This window comes from Kogia breviceps, chromosome 1 (assembly GCF_026419965.1).
Source record: "Kogia breviceps isolate mKogBre1 chromosome 1, mKogBre1 haplotype 1, whole genome shotgun sequence".
Classification (NCBI taxonomy): Eukaryota; Metazoa; Chordata; class Mammalia; order Artiodactyla; family Physeteridae; genus Kogia; species Kogia breviceps.
The window spans coordinates 25,512,360-25,537,947 of NC_081310.1; the positions used below are offsets into that span (position 1 = coordinate 25,512,360).

Genomic DNA, 25,588 nt, shown 5'->3' on the forward strand with positions numbered 1-25,588 from the left:
TTTCAAATCGCCACTGGGCATCTCTGTCCACACGGGGCTCCAGGCCTGCCAGCTGGCCATCTCTCCACCCTTTCATGCTGCCCACCCCCAGCAATGCAGGTTCCCAAGTGTTCTTCCTCCTGGACTCTACCCTCTCCCTGGGCCCTGAGCAATGTAGGCTCAATGTACGTTTACCTGTGGTCCCAATAGCAAGGGACACGCCCCTCAGGATCTAGTCTCCTTAGAAGGAAGCATGGGAAATAAAAAGAATTTTTCTCTTTTACAAATATCTTAATTTTTTTTCTGTCACCCACAAAGACCTGACTTTGAATTCAAGTTTTCCAGTTTAGAGGTGCCTGACCCCAGTCAAATTACATAACCTCTCACCACCTTGATCTTCTCATCTTGTAAACATGAAGACAAAACTGACTTTATAGGGCTGCTGTAAGAATTAAGTGGGACAAAACCAGCAAAAGCTCTGCTCTGGTGCAGAGCAGGTTTTTTTTTTTTTTTTTTTTTTTTTTTTTTTGTGGTATGCGGGCCTCTCACTGCTGTGGCCTCTCCCGTTGCGGAGCACAGGCTCCGGACGCGCAGGCCCAGCGGCCATGGCTCACGGGCCTAGTCGCTCCGCGGCACGTGGGATCTTCCTGGACCAGGGCACGAACCCGTGACCCCTGCATCGGCAGGCGGATTCTCAACCACTGCGCCACCAGGGAAGCCCCAGAGCAGGTTTTAAAGAAAAATGTTACTTCTTTTTTTGTTCTTGAAGTAAACTCTCAATTCTTCAAAAGGACCCATGAACCAAGGAGAGTTGAGGTTTTACAGGACAGTGCAATAGAAACTCATCACCATTGAGAACGTTGTTTCCATGGTCCCAGGGACTTGGAGGCATTGACTGCCTCCAAAACTCCAGGGTAGTTTTGTGGGCGGCAGTGGTGAGAGAAGGTGGGTGGCCCAGGGTATGGGGGGGTGACATTACTGATTTCTCTGTGTGTGTTGCTTATAAATCAGAGGTGACTGACTAGGGCAAGCTGCATGTACATCACTGTGAAAACAGCTACTCAGAAATGCTCAGGATACCAGCCAGCATTGAAAAGGAGACACACAGATCTTAATGACCAGAAGGAATATGTCTAAGTGCTTATGGTGAGAAAATGTCACATGCCAAGGTCATGTTCCCACCCTAATCCCGTCACCACTCCCTCAGTCCTCAGTTTCCTGATTATGAGGTGGCGGAGTCTGAGAAGGCATCCCATTCTGCCTTTGTTGGCAGATTGCTAATATTAGCCAGGTGTGTAAGAGCTATCAGCGCACGTGATTATTTTGGCTGGTACATCATAATTGCCTCACAAATACTTGTTACCTGCTTGATTCTCATGGTGGTTATACAAATTATACTCAAAACCAAAATTGAAGACTCTTGGCTGCTATCTGAAAGGTAGTCATTCGAGGCGGCACTTAAAATTTTGTAAAAGATAACTCAGGCTAGGAATGCCTGACTAGATAAACCAAAGTCACTTTGGCAGGGAGAAATGTAAAGTATAGCACATTTATCCAAAACAAAAGAAATAAAGAATTCCTCTCCCAGGCCAAGATTGACTCCCTAACTAATGACGTGAAGGAGAAAGTAAACCATGTGGTGCTGCATAAATTTGGAACATCTTGAAGGTCAGCTGGGATCGGAGCATAACATCTTTTCCTTTTCCTTTTGATGAAGTCAGTTTCTGAAAAGACATGACAGTTCTGATAGCTCCCACAACTGGAAATCAGTTGAGTGATGCACCACCGGTAAGTTTTAATGTCAGAACTTAGGCCTAAAAATCGATAAGAATCTGACTAAGAAATCTTGAAGTGGGGATAGGGACAACTGATATTTGGCATGTAGGTCGGCGCTGATGAAGGTCTCTCACACAAGTGCAGGGCCAGAGCCCTTAGAGAAATACCTTCACCCCATCAATTATGTTCTGTCCCTGCTCCTCTGGCATATTTCTCCTCTCTCCTCAGCACCTCCTCCCCCACCTGACGACCTTTCTCCCTATTTCACTGAGAAAATAGAAACTCTCAGAAGAGAATGTCCCCACGCTTCCACCACCGGATCTACCCACCCACCTGCACGAAACTCAGTGTCCTCCACTTCCTCTTCGACTCTGATGATTGAATTTTCGGTGTTCCTAGACAAAGCCAACTCCCCCATTTTGCCTTGACCCAAACCCTCTAGCCTATTCAAGGACATTCTTTCAAGATCTCTCTCTTCTCTTTCTTGCACTAGCGGTTCTTCATATCCACTGGATGATTCCCATCAGTATGGAAACATGACGCTATTTCTCCCGTCTTAAAAAAATAAACAAAAAACAGAGATCTTCTCTTGACCCATGTCCCCCCTCCAGCCCACTCACTTTTCCTCTGCTCCCTTTTAGAGCAGCATTTCTCAAAAGAGCATCTAAATTTGCTCTCCCCAATTACCCTCCTCTTTCTTGCTTACGTTCACTCCAGGCCAGCTGCCATCCCCACCACTCCAGCGGATCTGCTCTTGTCAAAGTCCTCAGTGGCCTTTGCTTTGAGAGACCAGTAGTCGGTCTTTGTGCTCATCTTCGTTGACCTCTCAGCGACATGTGACATGGTTGACCTTGCCCCCTTGAAGCACCACCTCCACATGGCTTCTTGGATATCACACTCTCCTGATTTTCTTCTGCCTCACTGGCTGACGTTTCACAGGCAACGGATGCCTCCTCCCCATCTCACCAGTCCCTGAACGCTGCAGTACCCTGAACACTCAGTCCTTGATCCCTGCCCTATCGACACACACTTCCTCAGTATTCTCAGCCGGTCTCGCGGTTCTAAATATCAACTCTACACTGATGGCTCCTGAGTTATATTTTTATTTTTAATTTAGTAACAGTATATGCTTACTCAGCATGTCCATTTGAACGTCCAATCATCCTCCCAGAGGGAACATGCCCAAGATTCACCTTCTGATAGTCTCTCCTGTTCTTCCCACAGTTACCCCACATCAGTAAATGGCAATTCCATTCTTCCAATGCCTCCGGCCAAAAACCTTAGCTCATCCTTGATTCCTTCTTCTTTCTCACCAAAACAGATCCATATTAACAAATCCTATCAGTGCTTCATGCAAAATATGTCTAGAATCCTATCACTTCTTGCCCCCTCTACCTCCCTGGTCCAAACTACCATAGTTTCTTCTCTAGATTATATGTAGCAGTTATATTATTGTTTATTACATGTTTCTAGTCTCAGTCCCAATGGTCTGTTCTCATCATGGAAGTCAGAGTTAAGTCACTGGAAGTCAGATCACGTAACAGTTTTCTTCAAGACCTTCAAATGTCTCCCCTTCTCCCTTAGAGTAAAATCCAGTCCTCACAATGTCCTGTGTGGTCCTACACAATCTGGCCATCCATTATCTCTCCAATCTCATCTACCACTCCCCCTCCCTCCCTCTATGCCAGACACACTGGTTTCCTTATTTTTTTCTTGGACATTTGAGGGAAGCGCTCAGTTTAGGGCTTTTGCACTTGCTGTTGTGTCTGCCTGGAATGCTTTTCCTCCAGCATATGGCTAAGTCCCTTATTGCTTCAAGTTTTTGCTCAAGTGTCAGCATCTAGTGAGATCTCCGCTGACCATCCTTTCAAATTGCAACCTCTGGGGCTTCCCTGGGGGCGCAGTGGTTGAGAGTCCGCCTGCTGATACAGGGGACACGGGTTCGTGCCCCGGTCTGGGAGGATCCCACATGCCGCGGAGCGGCTGGGCCCGTGAGCCGTGGCTGCTGAGCCTGCGCGTCCGGGGCCTGTGCTCCTCAACTGGAGAGGCCACAACAGTGAGAGGCCCGTGTATCACAAAAAATAAAATAAAATAAAATAAAATAAAATTGCAACCTCTACCTTTGGTACTCCCTATTCTTCAATCTCCCCTTCTCTCTCTGTTGTACTCTTTGGCACTTACAACCCTAATATACTACACAATTATTATTGTCTCCCCACCTCCTCTAGACTGTAAATGCCACAAAGGCAGGGATTTTTGTCTGTTTCGTTCTCTGATGTATCTCCAGCAACTGGACTACTGTCTACACATAGCAGGCACTTTAAAAAGTACTGGTGGTGGTAGCGTTGGTAAGCAAACTCATAAAGAGCAACTCTGGAAAACAAATAATCTCTAGCTGCTCCAGAAATGAATTCCCCTCAAGTGGAAGATAAATTCATTCTCAGGCTAAATATACTTTTGCTACATAAGATTATACAACATCAAACACAATAATAATAACAGTTATAACTCTCATACTTATATTGTGCCTTCCAGTTTACAGCATTCTTTCTCCCATATAGTTGTATTTTGTCGTCAGGACAACTCTGAAATTGAACAGGGAAGAGACTGTCAGTCCCATTTTACAGATGAGCAAGATAAGCCCCAGAGCAGTTATATGTGCCCTTAAGGGTTATCCAGGCAATGAGTACAAAAAGTGGGATAAACGCTGGTCCCCTGACTCCGGGATTAGGACTACTGTTGCTATAGCAGTCAGCTTTTGAAGAAACAACTTGTCCTTCTCTGGAGTACTCAGGTGAGTCCTGACAGGATCTGGGGCCATCACTACCCTAATTTGGCTCTTGATTAATTCAACAAATATTAATCGAGTACTTCCTATGTTCCAGCACTTTTCTAAACACTGGGCATGCCGTACAGGATAATACAGAGCAGGACAAGGTTATGCTCTCACAGAGTCTATATTCTTAGAGAAGAGATGGTCAATAAACAAACACCTGCTAAAACATGTTGGGGTGATAATGCTATGATGAGGAAAGGAATAGAAATCGATGGGGAATGGAGAAGATCAGCTGTTTAGAGATGCCCAGTAATAACTTATTAACATGTTACCCACAAATCCTTCCTCTGTCAGCGGGGTGGACAGTGCTTCCAAATGTTGGATGGAAATACTACAACATGTATCATTACACATTTGAATAATAAAAATGTTCGAGATTCTCTTTCTAGATTCTAGGGAATGGGGGTGATAGGAAAGCTAAATAAAATAGCCTGGTTGACAGTTGGAGAAGACGGCATCAGGACAGTCAACCCTAAGTTAAGGGAACACAGATTTTGTTCAAGACAGAAGCGCTGGGCTTACCTGGTGGCGCAGTGGTTGCGAGTCCGCCTGCTGATGCAGGGGACACGGGTTCGTGCCCCGGTCCGGGAAGATCCCACGTGCCACGGAGCGGCTGGGCCCGTGAGCCATGGCCGCTGAGCCTGCGCGTCCGGAGCCTGTGCTCCACGACAGGAGAGGCCACAACAGTGAGAGGCCCGAGTACCGCAAAAAAAAAAAAAAAAAAAAAGACAGAAGCGCTTTCTAACAAATGAAGCTGTCCAGCAATCAGACAGCCTGGAGATGAGCTCCCTGTCATGAAAAGTATCCAATAAGAGACTGAATGGCCTCTGGAGCCTCTTCCAACTGCATATCTGATTATTCCCCATTCTGTGGAGCCCCTCTCTAACCGAAGTCGCCATTAGTTCCAGTGGTCAATGGGGTGCAGACAGGCACAAAAATGTGGCCCCCAAACCATGGTTCTCTTGCCAGCCCTCCTAGCGGATGAGCGGTCACCTGACTGTGGGCCCTAGATCCCTCCAGCAGCAGCCAAAGCTGATTCTTCTGCAGGGAGACTAGGGGTACAGAGGATCCTAGCATTACCTTGCAGGACTTACCAAGGACTCACGTCGAAATGAGGTGCTCTGCCCAGCGGGGACGGGTGGGATGTCTTCGCCAGCCCTTCTGTTCTCACTGACAGCTAAGCCACCAGTGATTACAGAAAGGAGAATCACAAATTGTCCTGGGCAGGAGGCAGTCCCTCTGGATATTGACTGGCAGCGTCCACGTCCACAGGCCTGAGATCCCCACCCGCTCACAATGTCCCTGGATGGCAATCACCTACCCTCCTCTGCCTTTCAGCCATTTCCCAAATCCTCCACAAACACTGGCAACCAGCCCTCCGGGGTGACTGCGTGTTGGCCCAGGCAAGACATCACGGGATAAGACACTGGCAACAACTACGATTACCCCCATTTATCCGTCACTTACTGTGGGCCAGAGAGTTTGCTAAAAACTCTGCGTGTGGCAGGATGGACTATAACCTTTATATACGTGGCTGGGACACACTTGGAGAACTACAGCTGGGCACAGTCTGACTAGTGGTGGTGGCTTTTGCTTGCCGAGTGGGATAGGCCAGCCAAGGGACTTAGAGCTGTGGGAAAGGTGACGGAGGGGATGGAGGGGGAGCTGCGCCAAGGAAGTGAGGGCAGGGGGACCGAGGGCATTTTGTGGGAAGGACGTGGGGAGGTGGGGAGCAATTGCTGGAAGAAGAGATATCAACCTGCTGCCATATGGGGAAGAACCAAATTGCTTCTCCCTAAAGTTGCGTGAAATATTTTGGAAATTGTTGGTGATTTACACTGTAACCCCTGCTATCTCTTGGTAAAATGTTTAGTAAAATCTATATCACTTAGTACCTAGAGACTGGATCTGAGCTTTTTTAGCATGTGCAATAATGCACTGGGGCCCAAGGTGAGAGCCAAGTGGTCCAAAAAGGTGGTATTACAATATATTCACATTATGTCATTTAATCAACAGCCCCAAAAGGTAGGTACTATTATACTCATTTTACAGTGTGTGGGGGGGAGGAAGGTTACTGAATAATTATCTGTAGATGTTCTTGCCAACTACAATGTAAAAGAAGGGAGAGAATTCTATAGTTATATCTGTCCACCCTGACCTTGTGCCTGTAAGTAAGCAAAATGGCGAGCAGGGCTACTTCACCCTGTTCCCCGTCACTGCCCAGGCCCTTCCTGATTTGCTCCCAATCTTCTCCTGTTTCCCTCCGGTGCTTCCTGGTTCTGGGCCAGGTCCTTCTCTTTGCTCCTCACTCTGTCCTCTGGACTGTCCACAGTTCTCCTTGGTGGTCTGCAGAGGCCTCTGGCCCAACCACACTTGGTTGCCTTGGGCAGGATCCCCAGAGCAGTGCCAGCCTCTCTGCACACAAACCCTGGCTCTGGCCCACATAGTAGATGCAAGTGCTAGAGGAGGCCTAGCCTCCGTTTCTGCATTGTCACAGGCCCAAATGTAGTGCTGAGGGTCCCTTTTCACACAAACGAGCAAGGCAGTGTTTTGCAGTAGTTAAACCAATGATCTCCAGGGTCAGAGCATGTGGGTCTACATTTCTGCCCACCAGGCACTTGCTGTGTGGCTTGACACAAGTTACCCAACCTCTCTGATCATTAGCTGAATGGGAGTGAGAATATGATTGTGGTCGGGATTAAATGAGGCAAGGCAAGGAGTGCTCTTAAAACAGTGCCTGGCACCAAGTAAGTGCTCAATAAATGTTAGCCCATGTGTTAGTTTATAATGATTATGTATTGGAGATGAACGGAGTTGGTCACAACGCAGGCCAGAGGGTCTATCAGTGGCTCCATTTCCCACAGAGGCCTTTGGGCAAATGCCCTCTGGAGATAGTTCAAGTCCATGGAAAGGGAAAGGAAAAGAAAGCTAGGAGATCACCTAATTTTCAAGCTGGATTTTTCTTTTCTCTTCCCCATCTCTTTAATTTCTAAAGTTCAAAATTTTCCCCACTGCTATAGTCATACAGTGAAATGAGATTCCTCATAAACAGTGCCATTTCTTATTCCTCTTCCCTTTCCCGGCCTTTTCAAAGCAATGTGTTTCTGCATTTCTTTAAACAAACAAGCAAAAATTATTATCACAATAGACTGAAATGAACCAAATTTGCATCTAAAAGAAACGTGTATGTGTAAATTACTGAGGATTGTATTGGGGAATGGGAGCAAGTGAAGAGGAGCCAGGCCAGAAAAACTACATTAAATGGCCGTGATGGGTGGCCCCACTCAGGAGACTGTCTTTACCAGGTCCCCTTCATTCCTTCTCCATCCACTGTTAGAGCTCAACACAACCACAAATGAAACCACGAAAAACCTATCTTTACGAAACAAATGCAGCTGGAAAGAACAAATTCCATATGGAGAAGTTATTCAAGCCTCTAGTACAATATTCAGAGCCGTAAGATTTACCGGGCAAACTGGGATATTGGGCTTAGACATCCCCCAGGGGCTTCAACTGGGAGATCTTTATTCACTACATTTAAATGCAAATGTAACACAACTGCATGACAATATACTTTGAAAAGCTGATTTAAAACAACACAGGGGGGCTTCCCTGGTGGCGCAGTGGTTGAGAGTCCGCCTGCTGATGCAGGAGACACGGGTTCGTGCCCCGGTCCGGGAAGATCCCACGTGCCGCGGAGCGGCTGGGCCCGTGAGCCATGGCCGCTGAGCCTGCGCGTCCGGAGCCTGTGCTCTGCAATGGGAGAGGCCACAACAGTGAGAGGCCCACGTACCACAAAAATTTAAAAAAAAAAAAAAAAAAAAAAAAAAAAAAAAAAACAACACAGGGGAAGGATTAAGGCACCAATAAGAAGGATTTTATTATAATTTTCGACAGAGGTTAAAGGCAGGCCAAATAGAAGCTCAGAATTCAAAAAGGTTGGCAGGAGCCAACCTTGTCCCCAGACGGAATTTGTTTAATTATTTTCCTCTTCTTATGAAGAAGTGGAAGAAAAAAAAAAAAATTCCTTTTTTTTTTTTTTTTTTGGCTCATCAAAGACATCTATAGCTACCAAGCAGGACTCCTGATCAATATGAGATTATCTCACCAAATTAATAATAATACAAGCAAAAGCCCAGAAACTTGACACATAGCCTGTGCCATATTGAGGGTGATTGCATATGCTTAGAGATACTGGAAACTGTTCCCAGACCCTTATTCTGATTTATGAGAAACCCTGGTTGTTCAGAGTCCCCAGGTTGGGAACCACTGATGTAGGAAAGAACATCTAACACAGACATTCACGGCTCTGAATGACAAGGAATAAAGAGCCGAATGTTGCATGTCATGGAAGAATGGCCCACTGTGTCCAGTGGGAGGTCCACTCTGGAGGGGAGCCTTGGAAGCCCCATATGACGTGAGAAAGGTGGGAAAGACCATAAATCCCTTGCAGTAAAGGCAATGCTGATGCTTGTGTCACCCACTGTTGACTGGGGTGAAGGTATTATTATATCTACTCAAAGATGGAAATTAGACATTGTCCCCATACAGGCCCTGTCTGCAACTCAAACTGTCGAGCAAACATGAAATGGAAAGGAGGAAGATCCAGTCTGTAAATGGAGGTCATATAGACAGAGAAGCATATATATACTAGCTGAAAGGATCTCACCTTGAAACAATAGGATGTCTGGGATTTCCTTCAAAAGAATATAGGGCAGGGTAGGGGTAGGAGTACCAATGAATAAAGACTGGCAATGGATTGATAACTACTGAAGTTGGGTGACAAGTACATTAGGGTTCATTATACAATTCTGTTCACTTTTGCATATTTGGAAATTTCCATAAGGAAAATTACTTCTTTGTTATTTGTTTTCTTAAAGATTCCATTTGCCCAATTTAAATGTGACACTGACCACCTCTGTTGGGACAAAGTCATCATTGCAGGGAATAAGAGCATTTTTCAAGGGAGCCCTGGGAATAGGGCAGTGCTAATAGCACAATTGTGAAGGGAGGAGCTAGACAAGATAGGAAGAAAGTTCAGAGTTCAGTCCCCAAACCAGGACTTTTAAACATGGACAAGAGCCGATTTGGAGCTCTCAACAGAACCCATTAAAAAAAAAAAAAAAAAAATAGCCCCTGAAATGAAATACTAAGAAACTTGATAATTCAACAATTTAGAGACTTCTAGTGTCAGCCCTGTCCCAGAACCTGAAAAATTTCTTTCTTATTCTGAAGGCAGCATGTTACACATCATACAACCAAGCATGTGCATTGACCTGCAAAGTTCCAGAAGATACCCATCTTGGCAGTATACTAATCAGTTTTGTTTTATCAGCCAGATTTTTAAATAAATTGGACTAAGTTTAGTAGCTTAGTCCATCAAATTGATTGATTATTCAGAATGTCAGGACATTTCAGCATGCAGCTAGCCATAGGTTGCCTTACCTGATTCAATTAGAGAGACACAATGCCACAAATAAGGGGAACATCCAATAAACTACGTTCAATAATAGGTAAGAAAGCACACATCATGCCACATCAGAATGCTGCATCGCAAACGGACATAACATTTAAAGAGGGATGTAGACAATGAAGATATGTTTGAAGAAGATGAGCCAGGATGTTATGAAGACTTAGAAACAGTAATAGATGTCCAGCTGAAGGAACTTGTTAGCCTATGGAGAAGACTGGTGAGGAGGGCTGAGTAGCTGTCTTCAGCTATACGAACGTCTCACAAACAGAGGAAGACAAATTAGACCTGTTCCATGGATCTCAAGGAAAAGAACTAGGGCCAACACATGGAAGTCTCAGGAAGGTCAATGTCAGCCCAATAAAAGAAATAATCTTGAAAAAAGTAAAACTGTGCCAAATGCTATTTGGCTGCTTTGGAAAATAGTGCATTCCCTGGCTCTAGAAGATCTCAAGCCAGAGTTTGGACAAACACTTGCGAAGATGTTTTAAAGGAGATGTCAGGACTGGATGAGGGTCTGCATTATTTTTTAAATCTCCTCCAAATGGAGATTCTGTGATGTCTGAAATGAAAACTTACAATTGACAAACCAAGGTTTTTTGTCCATTTTGTTTGTATGAAGTAGAGTAAATAATATACAAAGCTTCCCTGTGCCAGGTGCCATGTACATAAAACCTTTTTCAAACCATGAATAAATAAAAGTAAAACTTAACTCCTTTGTCATCCCCAAACCTACTTTTGCCTCACTGAGAAACCACTGCTGGATGTACCAGACATCTGACTGAAGCACCCAGTGGATAGTTTCAGGATTCACCTTCATCCTTGACCCATTTTCTACTCCTGCCAAGCTACAAACTTAATAGCCCCCCAACACAACTTGCCCCTTCCCCTGTGGATGCATGGAAAGGCTGTACTCTGGGATAGGTTTCCCCTCTTATAACACATGAGCCTTCCTATCTTGAGGCAACAATCCATCTCGGTTTTGAAGTCCCTAAATGTTTGCTATTTGTCCTGTTTTCTGACTCTGTCATACTTGAATTTCTGTTTCCCTGTGCTTCCTGGTTTACAAATTCTTGTCTGATTTCTAATCACCTATTTTGCCTAAAGTTTGAGATTCTGAATATTCCTAGCAGTTCAATCATTCATTCATTTGCTAAATATTTCTAGTAACTTCCACGTGCCTAGAGCACTGTGCTAGGCATTTTAGGAGATACGAAGAGCCCTATGACGTGGGCAAGGGCCTAAATCTGATAGAGAATATAAAACATGGACTGAAATAGCTACAACCCACAGCACAGTGTGCCAAGGGCTATACCAGAGGTACAAACCGAGTGCTGTCAGAGTTCAGAGGCAGGCGAGATCCTGCAGAAAACCGAGATGTGACCGCAAGAGCAGCCTGTAAAAGCCTGATGCAATTGATGTGCTGATTTTTAAAAATCCTCAAATATAAAGTGTACAAAATCTTAGATTGAAAGGAGGCAGCCGTGAATCAGGTAAAGCAGCGGTCCCCAGCCTTTTTGACACCAGGGACCGGTTTCGTGGAAGACAATTTTCCCGCGGACGGTGGGGGGTGGTGCAGGCGGTAAGGCGAGTGAAGCTTCACTGGCCAGCTGCTCACCTCCTGCTGTGCGGCCTGGTTCATAACAGGCTGCAGGTTGCGGATACATACCGGTCCGCAGCCCGGGGGGCTGGGGACCCCCAAGGTAAAGGATGTTCTGGGAAGTACATCAAAGGTTCAGCAGCAGATAAACTTCCGACATTAGCCAGAGGGGCTAATCAATGTCCAATGTAAACCAGACACCAGAAAATCATCCGCCTGTGAACACAGTCATTTACTCAGTCAGCCAGAAAAATTACAATTATGAAATTGAGACTACATTTGCTGCTTAAATGAGTCTTTTTAGAGATTTAGTTTAGACTGAAAATTGTTCATTAACGAGTTCCTCTGGGTAATGGGCTTCAACTGCACTTTATATTTTTAGAACCCTTTAACTTCACTCCCCATTCCAACCCCTAGAGGTAGGTAATATCAGGGATAGGCAAACTTCTTCTGTAAACCGCCAGAGAGTAGTAAATATTTTAGGCTTTGCAATCCAGTTTCTGTCACAACTATTCTGCTCTACTGTTGTAATTTGAAAATAGCCATGGTCAGTTTTCACGTGAAGGAGTGTAGCTCTGTGCCATAAACTTTATTTATGAATACTCACTTTAATTTCAGAAAATTTTCGTGTGTTACAAAGTCTTTTTCTTCTTTTATGTTTTTTCCACCATTTAAAAATGTAAAAGCCACTCTTAGCTTGCACGCCACATCTGGCTGGCAGGCTGTAGTTTGCTGACCCCTGGGTTATATCAGTCACCCTACTTACAGATGACAAAACAAAGGTTAAAGGAGACTAAGTATATTCTCAAATCAATAGCAATTCAGTTTCTTAAATTCCATATATAATGGAACTAATGAGAGAAATAATGAAGCAATAGGAAAAACTGAGACATTTATCCACTCTATCAACATGTTTCACAGAGTGGGAAAATCATGTATTATCTATAAACTTTGATTCCCTGGGGCATAACAAGTAAATAATTTTTTAACTGTACTTAGCAAGATTGGTTCATGGTAAATGAGGCGATTATGGCTTACATTTATATGTACAATACTATATTGTCTTTCTTAATTTTAATTTATAATGGGTGACAGTCTCTAAGTTTAAAAAAATTTTGCCTTATTTTGAAGATCTTGTAGTTTTTGTGATGAACCACACACTGCTAAATATTTATCAGCACATAAATATCTCAAAAGAGATATGAACAGTTATTGATGTAGTTTAATCTCAGTGCTCCATGGAGTGAGGATTCCACCTCTCTGTGGGTACCAAGATGAAGGGTTGAACAAATGTTGAAGAATAAAGCACTGGGGGCTTCCCTGGTGGCACCGTGGTTGAGAGTCCGCCTGACGATACAGGGGACAAAGGTTCGTGCCCCGGTCCGGGAAGATCCCACATGCCGCGGAGCGGCTGGGCCCGTGAGCCATGGCCGCTGAGCCTGCGCGTCTGGAGCCAGTGCTCCGCAACGGGAGAGACCACAACAATGAGAGGCCCGCGTACCACAAAAAAAAAAAATAAAAGAAAATTAAAAAATTAAAATAAAATAAAAAAATTTAAAAATGAAGCAGAACTAACAAGCTACCACCAACCGAAAGAACTGGGGAAAGGTTAAAAGAAGAGAGGAGACGCCAGTCCATATGTCCTATCAACCTCCCAGGATCCTTCTTGCTGGAATCCATCTTGGCTGAGCAATGCACATGCCACCAGGAAGGACCCTAAGTCAGAACGATTGGCCAGAGACAACCCAGAAACTAACCCCATTATCATAACACCTGAGACTGCGAGCCATGTGGCAGAGCAGTTCTCCTGGGTTCCCTTACCCTGTTGCTCTCTGCCCAGGCACCCCTTGCCAATAGAGTCTCTTGCTTTGTCAGCAGACACACAGACACACACATGTGTCTTTCTGAGTGTTAGACAAGAGCCCACCCACCCTCGGGCTCTCGAAGGGGTCCCCCTTCCTGTAACAATCCCACTGAAGTGCAGAAGGGCTACATTTAGAACCTAGGTGAGAACAACTTCCTATGAGAGAGGTGGTTGGTTGGTTGCTTATTTGCTTAGGTGGGTTCTACAGCAGTATAATTCCCCACTTATTTATTCCTTCAGTAGAATGGACAAATGGTTCCATTTCAGAAAGTAATAAATAAATAAATAAATAAAATTTTAAAATCATGGGGGGGGAAAAAGCCCTCCATATTTAGAAAAGTGATACAGAAATAATAACTTTAAAATATTTAGATAAAATTATGGTGTCAGAGCCCTAATAAGGGAACACTGACATTTGGGATGTAGGTCCCACATCTGGAATGCACTCCTCTGCCCGTCACTAAAAGGGCTGAGTAAAGTCTAAACTCTGTGGTGCCCACCCTCCACCCCTGCCAAAACCTGTTTTCTGGCTCTCTGGTCTCCTGCCCTTTCCTGTCCCCGCCCGCACTCCAGTCATCTAACAAGCCCCCTGGAGATCCCTTAATGTGCCATGATGTTTGGGACCTTTACACATACCCAGCTCTCAGCCGAGAATGCCATTCTCCATCCTGTCCACTGGGCAGCTCCTACCTTCAAGCTCATTCTCACTAATACATGCCCTGATGATCCTCCCACCATGTCTAGAGTGAGCACTTTTTCTTTTATGTTCTCACTGTACGTCATCCTCCCCTCTTTTTTTTTTTTTTTTTTTTTTTTGCCGGCCTCTCACTGTTGTAGCCTCTCCCGTTGCAGAGCACAGGCTCCGGACGTGCAGGCTTAGCGGCCACGGCTCACGGGCCCAGCCGCTCCGCGGCACGTGGGATCTTCCCGGACCGGGGCACGAACCCGTATCCCCTGCATCGGCAGGCGGACCCTCAACCACTGAACCACCAGGGAAGCCCCTCCCCTCTTTTTATAGCACTATGACCTGAACTGCTAGGTGTAGTTTATCTCCTCTACAGAAGATGATCTCCCTGAGGCATAAGAAGGAATGCCTTTAATTTTCATATCCCTGAGGCTTAGCATGGTGCCAAAGGCACATTCGTAACTCAATAAACATTTGCTGAATGAATGAATGAATGCCCACTGAGTCCTCTTAAGACTCTACCCTTCCTGCCACAGAAAGAATCTAGACTTAAGGTCAGGGTGGTAGGTGATTCTAACATTTCATTCATTCACTCATTCAACAGACATTTACTGAGCACTTACTATGTGCCAGGAACTCTTCTAGGAGCATGAGAAACGTCAGTGAGCAGAGTAAACAAAGATCCCTGCCATTGAAGAGCTCACATTCTAGTTGGGGAGACAGACATTAAACAATAAATGAATGTAACAGATAAATAACATGCTTTGTTAAAAGGGGATAAGAGGTAAGGGGAAAAGATATAAGTAGAGCATGACAAGGGGGACTGGGAGTGTGTGAGCTGTGATTTTAAACTATGTGATCGGGGGAGTAGGACCTGCCAAGTAGACAGTGAGAAGGTTGCATTTGGACAAAGACTTAGAGAGTCAATTAGACATGGGGATATATGGGGGAAGGGCATTCCAGGCAGTGAGAACATTCAGTGCAGACTCTAAGGCCAAGACAAGGAGGTCAGTGAAGTCGGCTAAGAATGAGGTTGGAAAGAGGTGTGATGAGGTAGGGGGAGGAGGGGGGAAGGTGGCTGATCATGGAGGCCTTCATAGGTCATTAAAGTGACTTTGACCCTGAATGAAATAGGGAACCATTGGAGGATTTTGAGCAAAGGAGCAACATGATCTGACCTACATCTGACTTACATTTTAAAAGGATCACTCAGCTATTTTGTTGAGAATTTAGTATTGGGCCAAGCGCAGAAGCATAGAGATCAGTGAAGAGGCTATTGCAATGATGTAAATGAACTGTAACAGTGGCTTACATCAGGGCTGTAGATGGGGAAAAGTGATTGGTCCTAGTTTTATTTTGAAGATAGATCCAAAAACACTTGCTGCCATAGATGGGATGTGCAAAGAGAGAAGGATCAAGCATTAGTCCAAGGTTTTCGACCTAAGCAACTGGAACAAGAGAAAAACTATAAGCATTTAGCCTTATCTAGGGCCTATACTTCACTCACCCTCCTACTGTCTGGTAAGTATTAAGTGAGGTCAATATGTAGCAGCATCGTGACCCACGTGGAGGCAACATGATGCAGGAGAGAGAGCAGAGAAAGAGTGCTATTTAGCTGCTCCTGCTTCCTGGGGTTAGCCTCTGAGTCTTGCTCATTTTCTACCTCCTCCTCTTACTCCCTTATCCCCCAAATTACAAGAATTTTCCTTGTTGGCTCACTTGTTCAGAACTAAAGAGAATTATGCCATAGATTTAGTGGAAAATAGTTTAATGGTAGTAGATTTTAAAGAAGCTCAAATAAGGTTAACTCCATTATTAAAATGATCATGGGGAAGGTGATGATGCTGGTAGTGTTTATAATATTTGCCTTTGCTGCAGAGTTCATAGATCATAGAGATATTGTACAAAAGGAGGAGGGAGCCAAAGCCGGGAGGATGGCCTTAGTCACACCATGTAAGCCACCAAACATCTTTTTTAGGCTAAAATACTTCTGAGGCTATCTGCCAAACTGTATATTTTTTAAAAAACAAATGTGTTCCATGCATTTGAATGTTTATGATTGGAAAATCTCTGGCGATGAAAAACTTTGTTCTTCTAAAACTGATGCTGCATTTACATATATTGAGATATGGAACACTTCCATAAATAAAGTTGTGTAATTCTCTATAAAATGCATTCCTATATCCCAGTTCTTAGTTTGTTAGATCAGATCCTTAAGAATTATTTTAAATGCCTTTGTTTAACCAAAATTTTGTGTGTGTGTTTTTTAAAACTGGTGTTTAAAAACTATTTAATGCATTCCTTTGTGCCCTTAGGATCTTTCTTGAGCAATTCAGGATTATTTGAAAACTCTTTAAAAATGAACGAGAATTCTAATAGAGAGTGTGTATTTCATAGTATCATTAAATACTGATTAAGCACCCACTACATATACAACACTGTATTGGTGGCTGAGAGGACAATGATATTGTAAAATTTAGATTTGAATCTTTTTAAAGAAACACTTTCAAAACCGGGTTTTCATTCTCTTTCCCAGTCATGCATAGACTACTTTCACAACTATTACCTAATAGAAAAATAACAGAAAATATAGATTATCCGTCTAGTTTTGCATTTTCCTCTCTTGTCTGAGGATCTCCCTGAAACAGAAAGAGATCCAGACCTGAGGGTTTGCCGGTTATGTTTTTAGCTTAGTATGCCTCTGCATTTTAGGCTGTTCATTTGACTTGGTCTAAAAGTGGAAATTTGTGTAGAAATGTTTCTCTTGAGACTCATAACATTTTAAAGGAGGTTCCTACTGAGCAGTAATCTGAACTATTTCTTAAAAGTCATATGAACCTCTTAATTCTGATAGTTCTAAGCATAAAGGGTTGGATATGTAGAATAAGATCAAGGAAAACAAAAAGAGAAGAGAATCTGAAAATTAATATTTCTTCATTTCAAAATTCATAGTACATCAACCTTCTCAGTTATATCCTGTTCCTTGGTTTGGGATGCATTCTAGGTGGGAGAGTTGCCTATCATAATTAGCATAATTGTGTCCACGTGGGGCTCAATCAATCAATTCAGCAGGAGAAAGTAAATCAAACTACCTGTTCATGTGGACAAAAATATCTAAATTTTCTTTTTCAGCCATTATTCTCACGTCATGAGCAGACACGGCTCTCGCCAGTGAAACTACCATGAGTGATCCATGAGTTTCCATTGGAGGACATTCAGCTTATCAGCGAATTAGAATTCCCAAGTGTCCACTTAAATATATTATTACAGCCATCATCATAGTGATGGGCAAGTTCTGGAATGGTCTTTTGAACTGCATCAACTGTTTCCAATCTCACATCCTCAACATTATAAAAGAGTCAACTTTAGGACCTTGATTTTATCCCATCTCGTAGCTTAATAAAAAGCTGGCAAATTCTTTCTCTTTTTATTTCCATAATGTTAATGAATTTCAAATATTTCTTGCATGAAGAATTATGAATAATCCAAATAAAACCTACTAGGAGCTTTCATTAGAAGTTTCAGATGTCCCAGGTTACAAAGAGACTTTGAATTTAGGTATTTCCTTCTTTGGCATTAGTACTTGGTTAGAATACATTATTTCCAAAATCTTAGAGTAAGAAGTATGAAGCTGCACTTTCCCCACCAAACCCAAACCTGCTTCTCTTCCAGTGTTCTCTATTCATCCACTTTGGATGGAAACCTGCCAGTTACCCTGGACTACTTTGCCATCACTCACCCATCAAATCACCAAATAAGGATCTCTTTTACCTCCTAAATATTTTCAAATACACTCACTCTCCATCCCAAATGCCACCAACCTGAGCAAAGTGACAGTCTTCTCTGACTTGAACTCTGTATTGCTGAAATAGGTACCCATCTGTTCACTACATCTCCATCCTTGCCTTTCACCAGTTTACGTTCAAAATTCAATTAAATCATAATCTTAACAATATGATTATGACATCCCTTTACTTAAAAAAATGCAATATTTTGTCACTGCCATTGGGATAAAATCTAAATTCTTTAATATGACTTACAAGCCTTCATAATTGATCAGATTTCCATCTAACTTCCCAGTCTTATTTCTCAATCCCCTCCTCCTTGAGTCATCCTGAACTTTCTTTTGTTCTAATACGTCATGGCTGTCTGTCTCAGCACCCCAGCCCTTTATGCATGGTTGGTTCCTCCACCTGGAACGACATTCACTTATTTTTTATTTATTCAGAAACTATTATGAAGCAAAGGCTCTTTATTTGCAATTATTATTATATTATACTATTATGGAGAGCTTACTCCATGCTAGGTACTAGGAAGTAAACCAATGATTAAACCAGGCATGGTTTCTGTCTTAATAAATCTTACTGTCTAGCATGGAAAATTGTCATGAAACACAGAATGAGATTAGAGTTATGGCATGCAAAGTAGAAGGTGATGTGGGATCAAATGTCAAATGTCAGTAAGGGTAACCATACTTAATTGAGGACTCATTGGAGGTTGCCTGAGGAAGTACCGTTGAAGCTAAAATCTGAAAGATGAGTAGGAGCTAGTTGTGGTAACAGAAGAGTGGAGGGGGGGAGTGGTGGAAGAAATGTTCTAGTAGCACAGTTAAATGGAAAATATATGAGTATTAAGAAAAGAAATAGCTTTTCCTTGTTATAAGCATAAGATATTGGGAACAGGTATCTTTATTGAATATATTTTGTTGGTGGCCTGTGTCACAAAGGAAAACAATTTATAAAGTTCTCACTACCCTATGATGATAACCAAGTTCAGTGGCTCTTTCTTTCATAAATGCTGTTGCAATTATAGGAGTAAAAAAAAAATCTTTGGTGAGAGACAGCCTGGATATCAGGAAACTAGTTCTATTCTGACTTTTGCTTATGACTGTACCAAATGACTTACTCTTACTTGTACCTCTGCTTTGTTGTTTGTAAAAGGGTGATGATAATATCAACCAGTTTAGGTTACAGGGTAGAATCAAATGAGACAGTGGTGCAAAAGTGTAAGTACCACACTGCTTAATGAGCTTTTTAATATATGCATTTCAAGCATACTAAACAGTTTCTCAGTTTTAGACTGTTCTCTACATATTGGTAGAAACACAAATTCATTTTTCTGATGATTTCTAGTTGTAGCAATAGGAGCTGCAATTCCAATTTCACAAGTAGAAAGCCATCTTCAGTACATTTTAAGAGAAACAGAATTAGATTATGTCTCTTTTCAAAAAACCCAATTGTTTTTCAAAAAAACCCAATTGTTCAAACCGAAAATATTGTGAAGTAGAAAAACTGGAAAATCCAGTTACTCTGGAATCATCAAAACACAGGACACATTTCTGCTGTGATCAAGTCCCTCAATTCCTTTATTTTTTATGGAGAAGTTAATCTGATCAGACCTTTCTTACTTTCCTGTTTAAACTTACTATCAGATCTACCAGTGGTATATTTATTGATAAATATTGGTAATACAAATGCAAAGAAATTGTACTGAAATATAATCTCTACATGCTTAATAACTACAAACTTACATGTAAAAAAAACCCTTCTACCCTCATGTTCTCTTTCTATGTAATAAGGCAGACATGAAATAAAACACTATTGGTTTATAGGTCTGCTTTGCCAAAAACTTTTACTCATCCCTGAAAACATTTTATTTTTTATTTTACTTTTAAATTTTATTTATTTTTTGGCTGCATTGGGTCTTTGTTGCTGTGCGTGCGCTTCTCATTGTGGTGGCTTCTCTTGTTGCAGAGCACAGGCTCTAGGTGTGTGGGTTTCAGTAGTTGCAGCACGTGGGCTCAGCAGTTGCAGCACATGGGCCCTAGAGTGCAGGCCCAGTAGTTGTGGTGCAGGGGCTTAGTTGCTCTTGGCATGTGGGATCTTCCCGGACCAGGGATCAAACCCGTGTCCCCTGCATTGGCAGGCAGATTCTTAACCACTGCGCCACCAGTGAAGTCCTGAAAAAATTTTAGTCACAGTTAAGTATATAGGTGTCAAATATCTCTATCACAAATATTAATTTTGGGGGGAGTTCCCTGGTGGTCCAGTGGTAAAGAATCTGCCTTCCAATGCAGGGGATGCGGGTTTGATCCCTGGTTGGGAACTAAGATCCCACATGCCGCAGGGCAACTAAGCCCGCGGGCCGGGCCGCAAACTACAGAGCCCATGGACTCTGGAGCCCGCGTGTCACAACTAGAGAGAAGCCCACACACCAAAATAAAGAGCCCACGGGTAGCAACTAAGACCCGACACAGCCAAAAATAAATAAATTTAAAAAAATTTTTAAATATTAATTTTTTTCTTATATGTTCCCATAGCCACAAATAGGAATAATATCAACTCCCCTTTCAGAATAAAAAGACAAGCTCAGAGCTTCCCTGGTGGCGCAGTAGTTGAGAGTCTGCCTGCCGATGCACGGGACACGTGTTCGTGCCCCGGTCCGGGAAGATCCCACGTGCCGCGGAGCGGCTGGGCCTGTGAGCCATGGCCGCTGGGCCTGCGCGTCCGGAGCCCGTGCTCCGCAACGGGAGAGGCCACAACACTGAGAGGCCCGAGTACCGCAAAAAAAAATAAAAATAAATCTAATTCTAAAATACTTTACAAATAATGAGAACTGTACAAGTACTACTTTACAAAGACGAAGACTGAGTTTTTAGTTCTGAATGACACTTTTTTGTTTTGTTTTGTTTAGTCTCTTTTTTCTTTGGTAAGCAATTGTATTTCAAAATATAGAAGCTCTATTAAAGGTGTCTAATTTCAAAGTCCTGTTTGCATCTTTATACTTTTTTTCTATTGCAAATTGCAGGCATCTTTTAAAAGTTTGATAATTTTATTGCATTAATTATTTCTGTATTGGGCAAAAAAAATTTAAAGCCATTTAAAAGGAGAAAATAGTTCATGGATGCCTGGTTTCTTTAGAGATGGGAAAGAGCTCTTAAGGAAATGCATACTTAGGAATCTCATTTAGTTGATGGCAATTTAATTCTAAGCTCTGTTAGTATATGTTTGAAGGAAATAGAGTTCACGGAATTATTCAGTCAGAAGATTAGTGAGCAGTTCTTTCTGCTTTTGGTACAGTGCAAAGGCCTACTCAAGAGGAATCAGGAATGTGAGGTTCCAGTCTCAATTCTGCCACCCACGCTCCATGTCACTTAAGCCACTTAAGAAAGCCACTTAGCCTCTGAACATCAGTTTCTCATTTGTAAAATGGAGATAATGATGCCTTTCTTGTAAGCTTCTTATTAGGAATAAGTGACATACACGATGAAAATGCTTTGTAAATCAGAAGCTGCTCTACAAAAATAAATTATAAAACTTATCACTAGCTCAAAGATTCCCATAAGAGATTCTACAAAAAAGAATTGTTTAATATGTATTTTGTGTTCTTGTTCCTGTTTCCTTTTCAATGTATATGTGCTAAATCCTTCATTAGGTTATAAGCTCCTTAAAGCCACAGTGAGCATACCGTATCCTCTTTCCATGTTGCTCTCTGGATTACACATAACTCAGGGACACTCAAAAGTCTTTGTTGATATTCTCTCCTCTTCTTCAGTTCCAATAACAAGCAAAAGTCACTACTGTCAAAGTCTCATTCACCTATTCTATGTCTAAACCTCCCTGCTGTAATCCATACCTATTTCCATATACTCTCTCCTCTAAACTCATGGAGAACTGGCAGGTCAGCATCAACTTAACAAAAGCCTTTATCACTATTACTAAACTCTCTTTAGCTGCAAGACAAAATCCCTGGTTCTCAATCTAAATCTACCCCTCCTGCAATCCAAAACAAGTGGAATTAAGTACATCCTTAGTCCCAGGAAGAAAGGAGGAGTACCTGCTGGCCCACTAAAGATTACTAGAGCCAAGGAGTTTCAGAGGAAAGTCCCTCCCCATCTGGGCAACTGAGAGAAATAAAGTACAGCCACATAAAATGGCCAGAGGAAATACCGACAGAGAAGAAAAGAAGGACAGGGGTGAAGACACCAGAATCAAAAGAAAGTGAAAGGAGAGTGTTTTCAGGGCACTGATATTCCCTTAGAAGGCTGATGAGATGCTCTAGTCTACCTTGATGCTTGAACAAAAAGTCTTTACTTAATAGGTAAGTTGGCACCAGATCCTGATACAACACTTTTAAAAGCGAAAGTATGGTGAGGAAGGGATGGCTACCTCAGTCACCCTCCTTGGATCCTATAAATGTGCCTATCTGATCTGCACTCTGCTCAAAGTATATTCTTTCCATGAGGTTTTTAATAAGGGTGCCCAGTTCAACTCCCCTTTTAGGTTTAAGAGAGGAATATTTTCATTCTAAGCCACCTCTCCCAGTCTTCACAGATATGATGTGGCTCTCACTAAACAGCCCTAGGAGGGCCCACGCAATCCTCAGGCTCCGGGTAAACACGTGTGCCCGCAGCCGGCTCCGGCTCGCCCTGCGTTTCAGCACCGCTGTCTCTGGATAGCGCCTCGCTGGCCGGCCGGCTCAAGGCCTCCCACCCACCCTTCACTCATCCATCTCTAGTCCACTCGCTTTCCTCTTCTCGCTTCTCTCATTGCCAGAAGAAAAGCATCCCGACTTCTAACTTCTCCTCAATTGCTGCTTCAAAAGTGACCTCCGCGTCCCTCCCTCAGGGTCTAAAAGCGCAAGCCCCCGCGCCTTTGGGTCCTCCTGGGGCAGCGGCGAAGCCCCGCCGTTTACCCACCGGTGGCCCGAGATCTCCGGCAGGCAGGCAACGACCACCTTTCCCTTGCCACTTCTCAGTCCCAACCAGCAGCCAGGAGCCCCTGCTCACTCCGCCTCTCTTCGCCACAAAGCCTCCTTGAATTAAACGCGCGATGATGCGCCCTCGCCCCGCCCAGCCCCCGAACACACACACACACACACACTCACACTCACACTCACACTCACACAGTCATACATACACTCGCACGCCTCAAACCTTGTGGGAGCCATCGCCAACCCGGGCAGAGCCTCAGCCAACTTGGGCCCCATCCTTCCACACCGGCTCGCAAAGGGCAGCCCGCAGCAACCGCCCCGCCCCCTCCCCTTCCTAGGCGGCGGGTCCCGGCAGCCAAGCCCAGGCCCCCGCCCCCTGCTCCCCACCTCCACATTCACTAAGCCATCCACCTCGTGCGCGCAATCCACTGTCCACAACGCTCTGACATTTGCCCCGGGCCGCCCCGAACCTGCAGCCAAACCATAAACGAATCTCCTTGAAGCCCAGCCCTGTTCCTGGTGTGTTGTGTGTGTTTGAGTCTCTGAAGCATATACATCATTAACTCCTTCGAGCTTTCGGCCCAACCTAAACAAACAGCACGTTATCTCTAACCCCCTTCTCCCTTCTCCGCGCCCCAACCTCTGCCCCCATCCCGATCCTCACCGGCCAAGTAGCCAAACCACCGCACCGCCGCACCCCAGTTCTCAAACCTCGACCTCCCACCAACCCGAACCAACACTCCCCTCCGGCCCCTCCCCTCCCCCACCCCTTGGCCCCCAGCGAGTCGGGTCAGGCCCGAGCGAGTGACGCCTCGGAAGCACAGTCTGCGTCCCCTCCCGGGAGCCCAGGATAAGAGGGGCTGACCTCCCACCAGCTGGATCAGCCAGCACACCTCTCCGGATGGGTACTCGCCTTACCGTCAGACGCCCTGGAAAACACAGGTGCCGGGGAAAGGAGAGAGGCGGAAGCAGGCTCCGGGGGTGGGCGGGAGGACTCACCGAACATCTGAATGTGCCCTTTGGTGATGGGATTGAAGCTGCCGCAGGCGAGCAAGATAACGTGGGTCTTGGTGGTCTCGGTCATGGTGCGGGTGGGTCCCTCGCGCTGGTCCAGGGGTCGCCTCTCTTTTTGTGTCTCGATACGTCTGCAGAGGGAGAAAGGAAGGCGAGGCTCCGGCGGTGGATGCTGGGGACTCCAAGGAGCCGCTCCAGACGCAAAGCGCGTCACTCCCCGCCTCCCCTTAACGCTTGCAGCTCCGGCAAAATCCGAGGCTGCTTTTGTATTGCTAAGCTCCGTCCTCTTTTCCTTCTAGCTTCTTTCACGCCTCTCGCCCTGGTCTCCCTCTCCTCCCTTTCTCTCACCCCCACCCCACCCCAACACGCTGTCTTCCTTAGTGTTTATCTATAAGTCAAGATGTGGTACCCGAGCCCAGAACCCTGAACACTGACAGGCAACCATCAGCATGGTGTGAGCTCTTTCTCCTACCTCCTTCTGAATTAGTTTTCCTCCCTCAATCTAACATTTTTCTGTCCACACCTACTTTCTCGAACATTTCCAACTCCAAAAGTGTTCGATTTTAGGAACTGTTTTCTTTCCCTCCTCAAAATTTTAAGTGGGGAAATGACAATTGGTCACTTCAGGAGTATTCATTTCTGCCCGTCTTTCCCCCCTTATCTCATGGTTTTGAACTACTTAACTGAGTCCAGAGGTTGACCTAGTGGTTGCCAAGAAATGGGGGGAACCTGAATCCTTCCCCTGGCATACTGCTCCTTTTGTGGGTTGAAGCAATGAGAACATGGATGTGACAGGGTTACTAAAGCTGTGTTAGAAAATTATTGTGATCTTACATAAGCTATCAAAATTGAGACAAAGATTTACCCATTCAACAAGTGTTCCTTGAGTGCCCACTATGTGTTAGGCTCTGTTATAAACAGTGCTGATAAAGCAAAGTCCCTGTCTTCATCAAGTTTACATTCTACTGGAAGGAGATAGACAATAAACAAACATAGAAGGAAATATTAGACGGCAATTGTGCAATGCACAATAAGGGAATGCAGTTCACTCTCTGACACAACAAAGGGTGAATGGAGAAGAGCGGACCACTTGAAATGAAGAAGTTAGGGAAGGCCTCTCTGGGGTGGTGAAATTTAAACTGAGACCCAAATGACAAGGAGTTGTTAGTACAAGTATTCTGGGACAGGGAAGGGGTCATTGTGCTCCTAGAAATGAAAGAAGGCCAGTGTGACCAGACTGCATGAATAATGGGAAAAGTGCTAAGAGAGAAGATTGGACTGGTGATTAGGACCAAATCAAGTAGGGCTTGTAGGCTAGGGTAGGGTTTGGATGTTTTTCTAAGAGGAATAACTTAGAGAGGAGTAACAAAAGGAAACCACTGAAGCTTTTAGGCAGAGACGTGATAAGTAATTTACATTTTTATAAGATCACCCTGGCTGCCAGGTGGAAAACGGGAAGGCAAGGAAAGCATTTAGGAAATCCCCCTGGTAGTCTAAGCAGGTGCAGTTGTCCTTGGACTAGGTTTTATAGAGGTGAAGCTGATGGGAAGCAAATGGTCTCAGGATAAGTTTTGTAGATAGAGTTTACAGTCTTTGCAAATGGATTGGATGTGAAGGATGAGGGAAAGAGAAATCTAGGAAAATGTCTAGAA

The 25,588-nt window shown here is 44.0% G+C and overlaps 1 protein-coding gene across 2 annotated transcripts in view; it reads right to left on the reverse strand.

Annotated features, from left to right (window-relative positions):
• The window catches only part of NMNAT2 (nicotinamide nucleotide adenylyltransferase 2), a 205,329-nt gene that overhangs the window by 136,033 nt on the left and 43,708 nt on the right, over window positions 1–25,588 (reverse strand). For both annotated transcript variants that reach the window (XM_067029188.1, XM_067029196.1), the window contains exon 4: window positions 23,922–24,067. In XM_067029188.1, coding sequence (XP_066885289.1) covers window positions 23,922–24,006 — 85 coding nt within the window. In that variant the 5' untranslated portion in view covers window positions 24,007–24,067. The remainder of the gene's footprint in view (window positions 1–23,921; window positions 24,068–25,588) is intronic.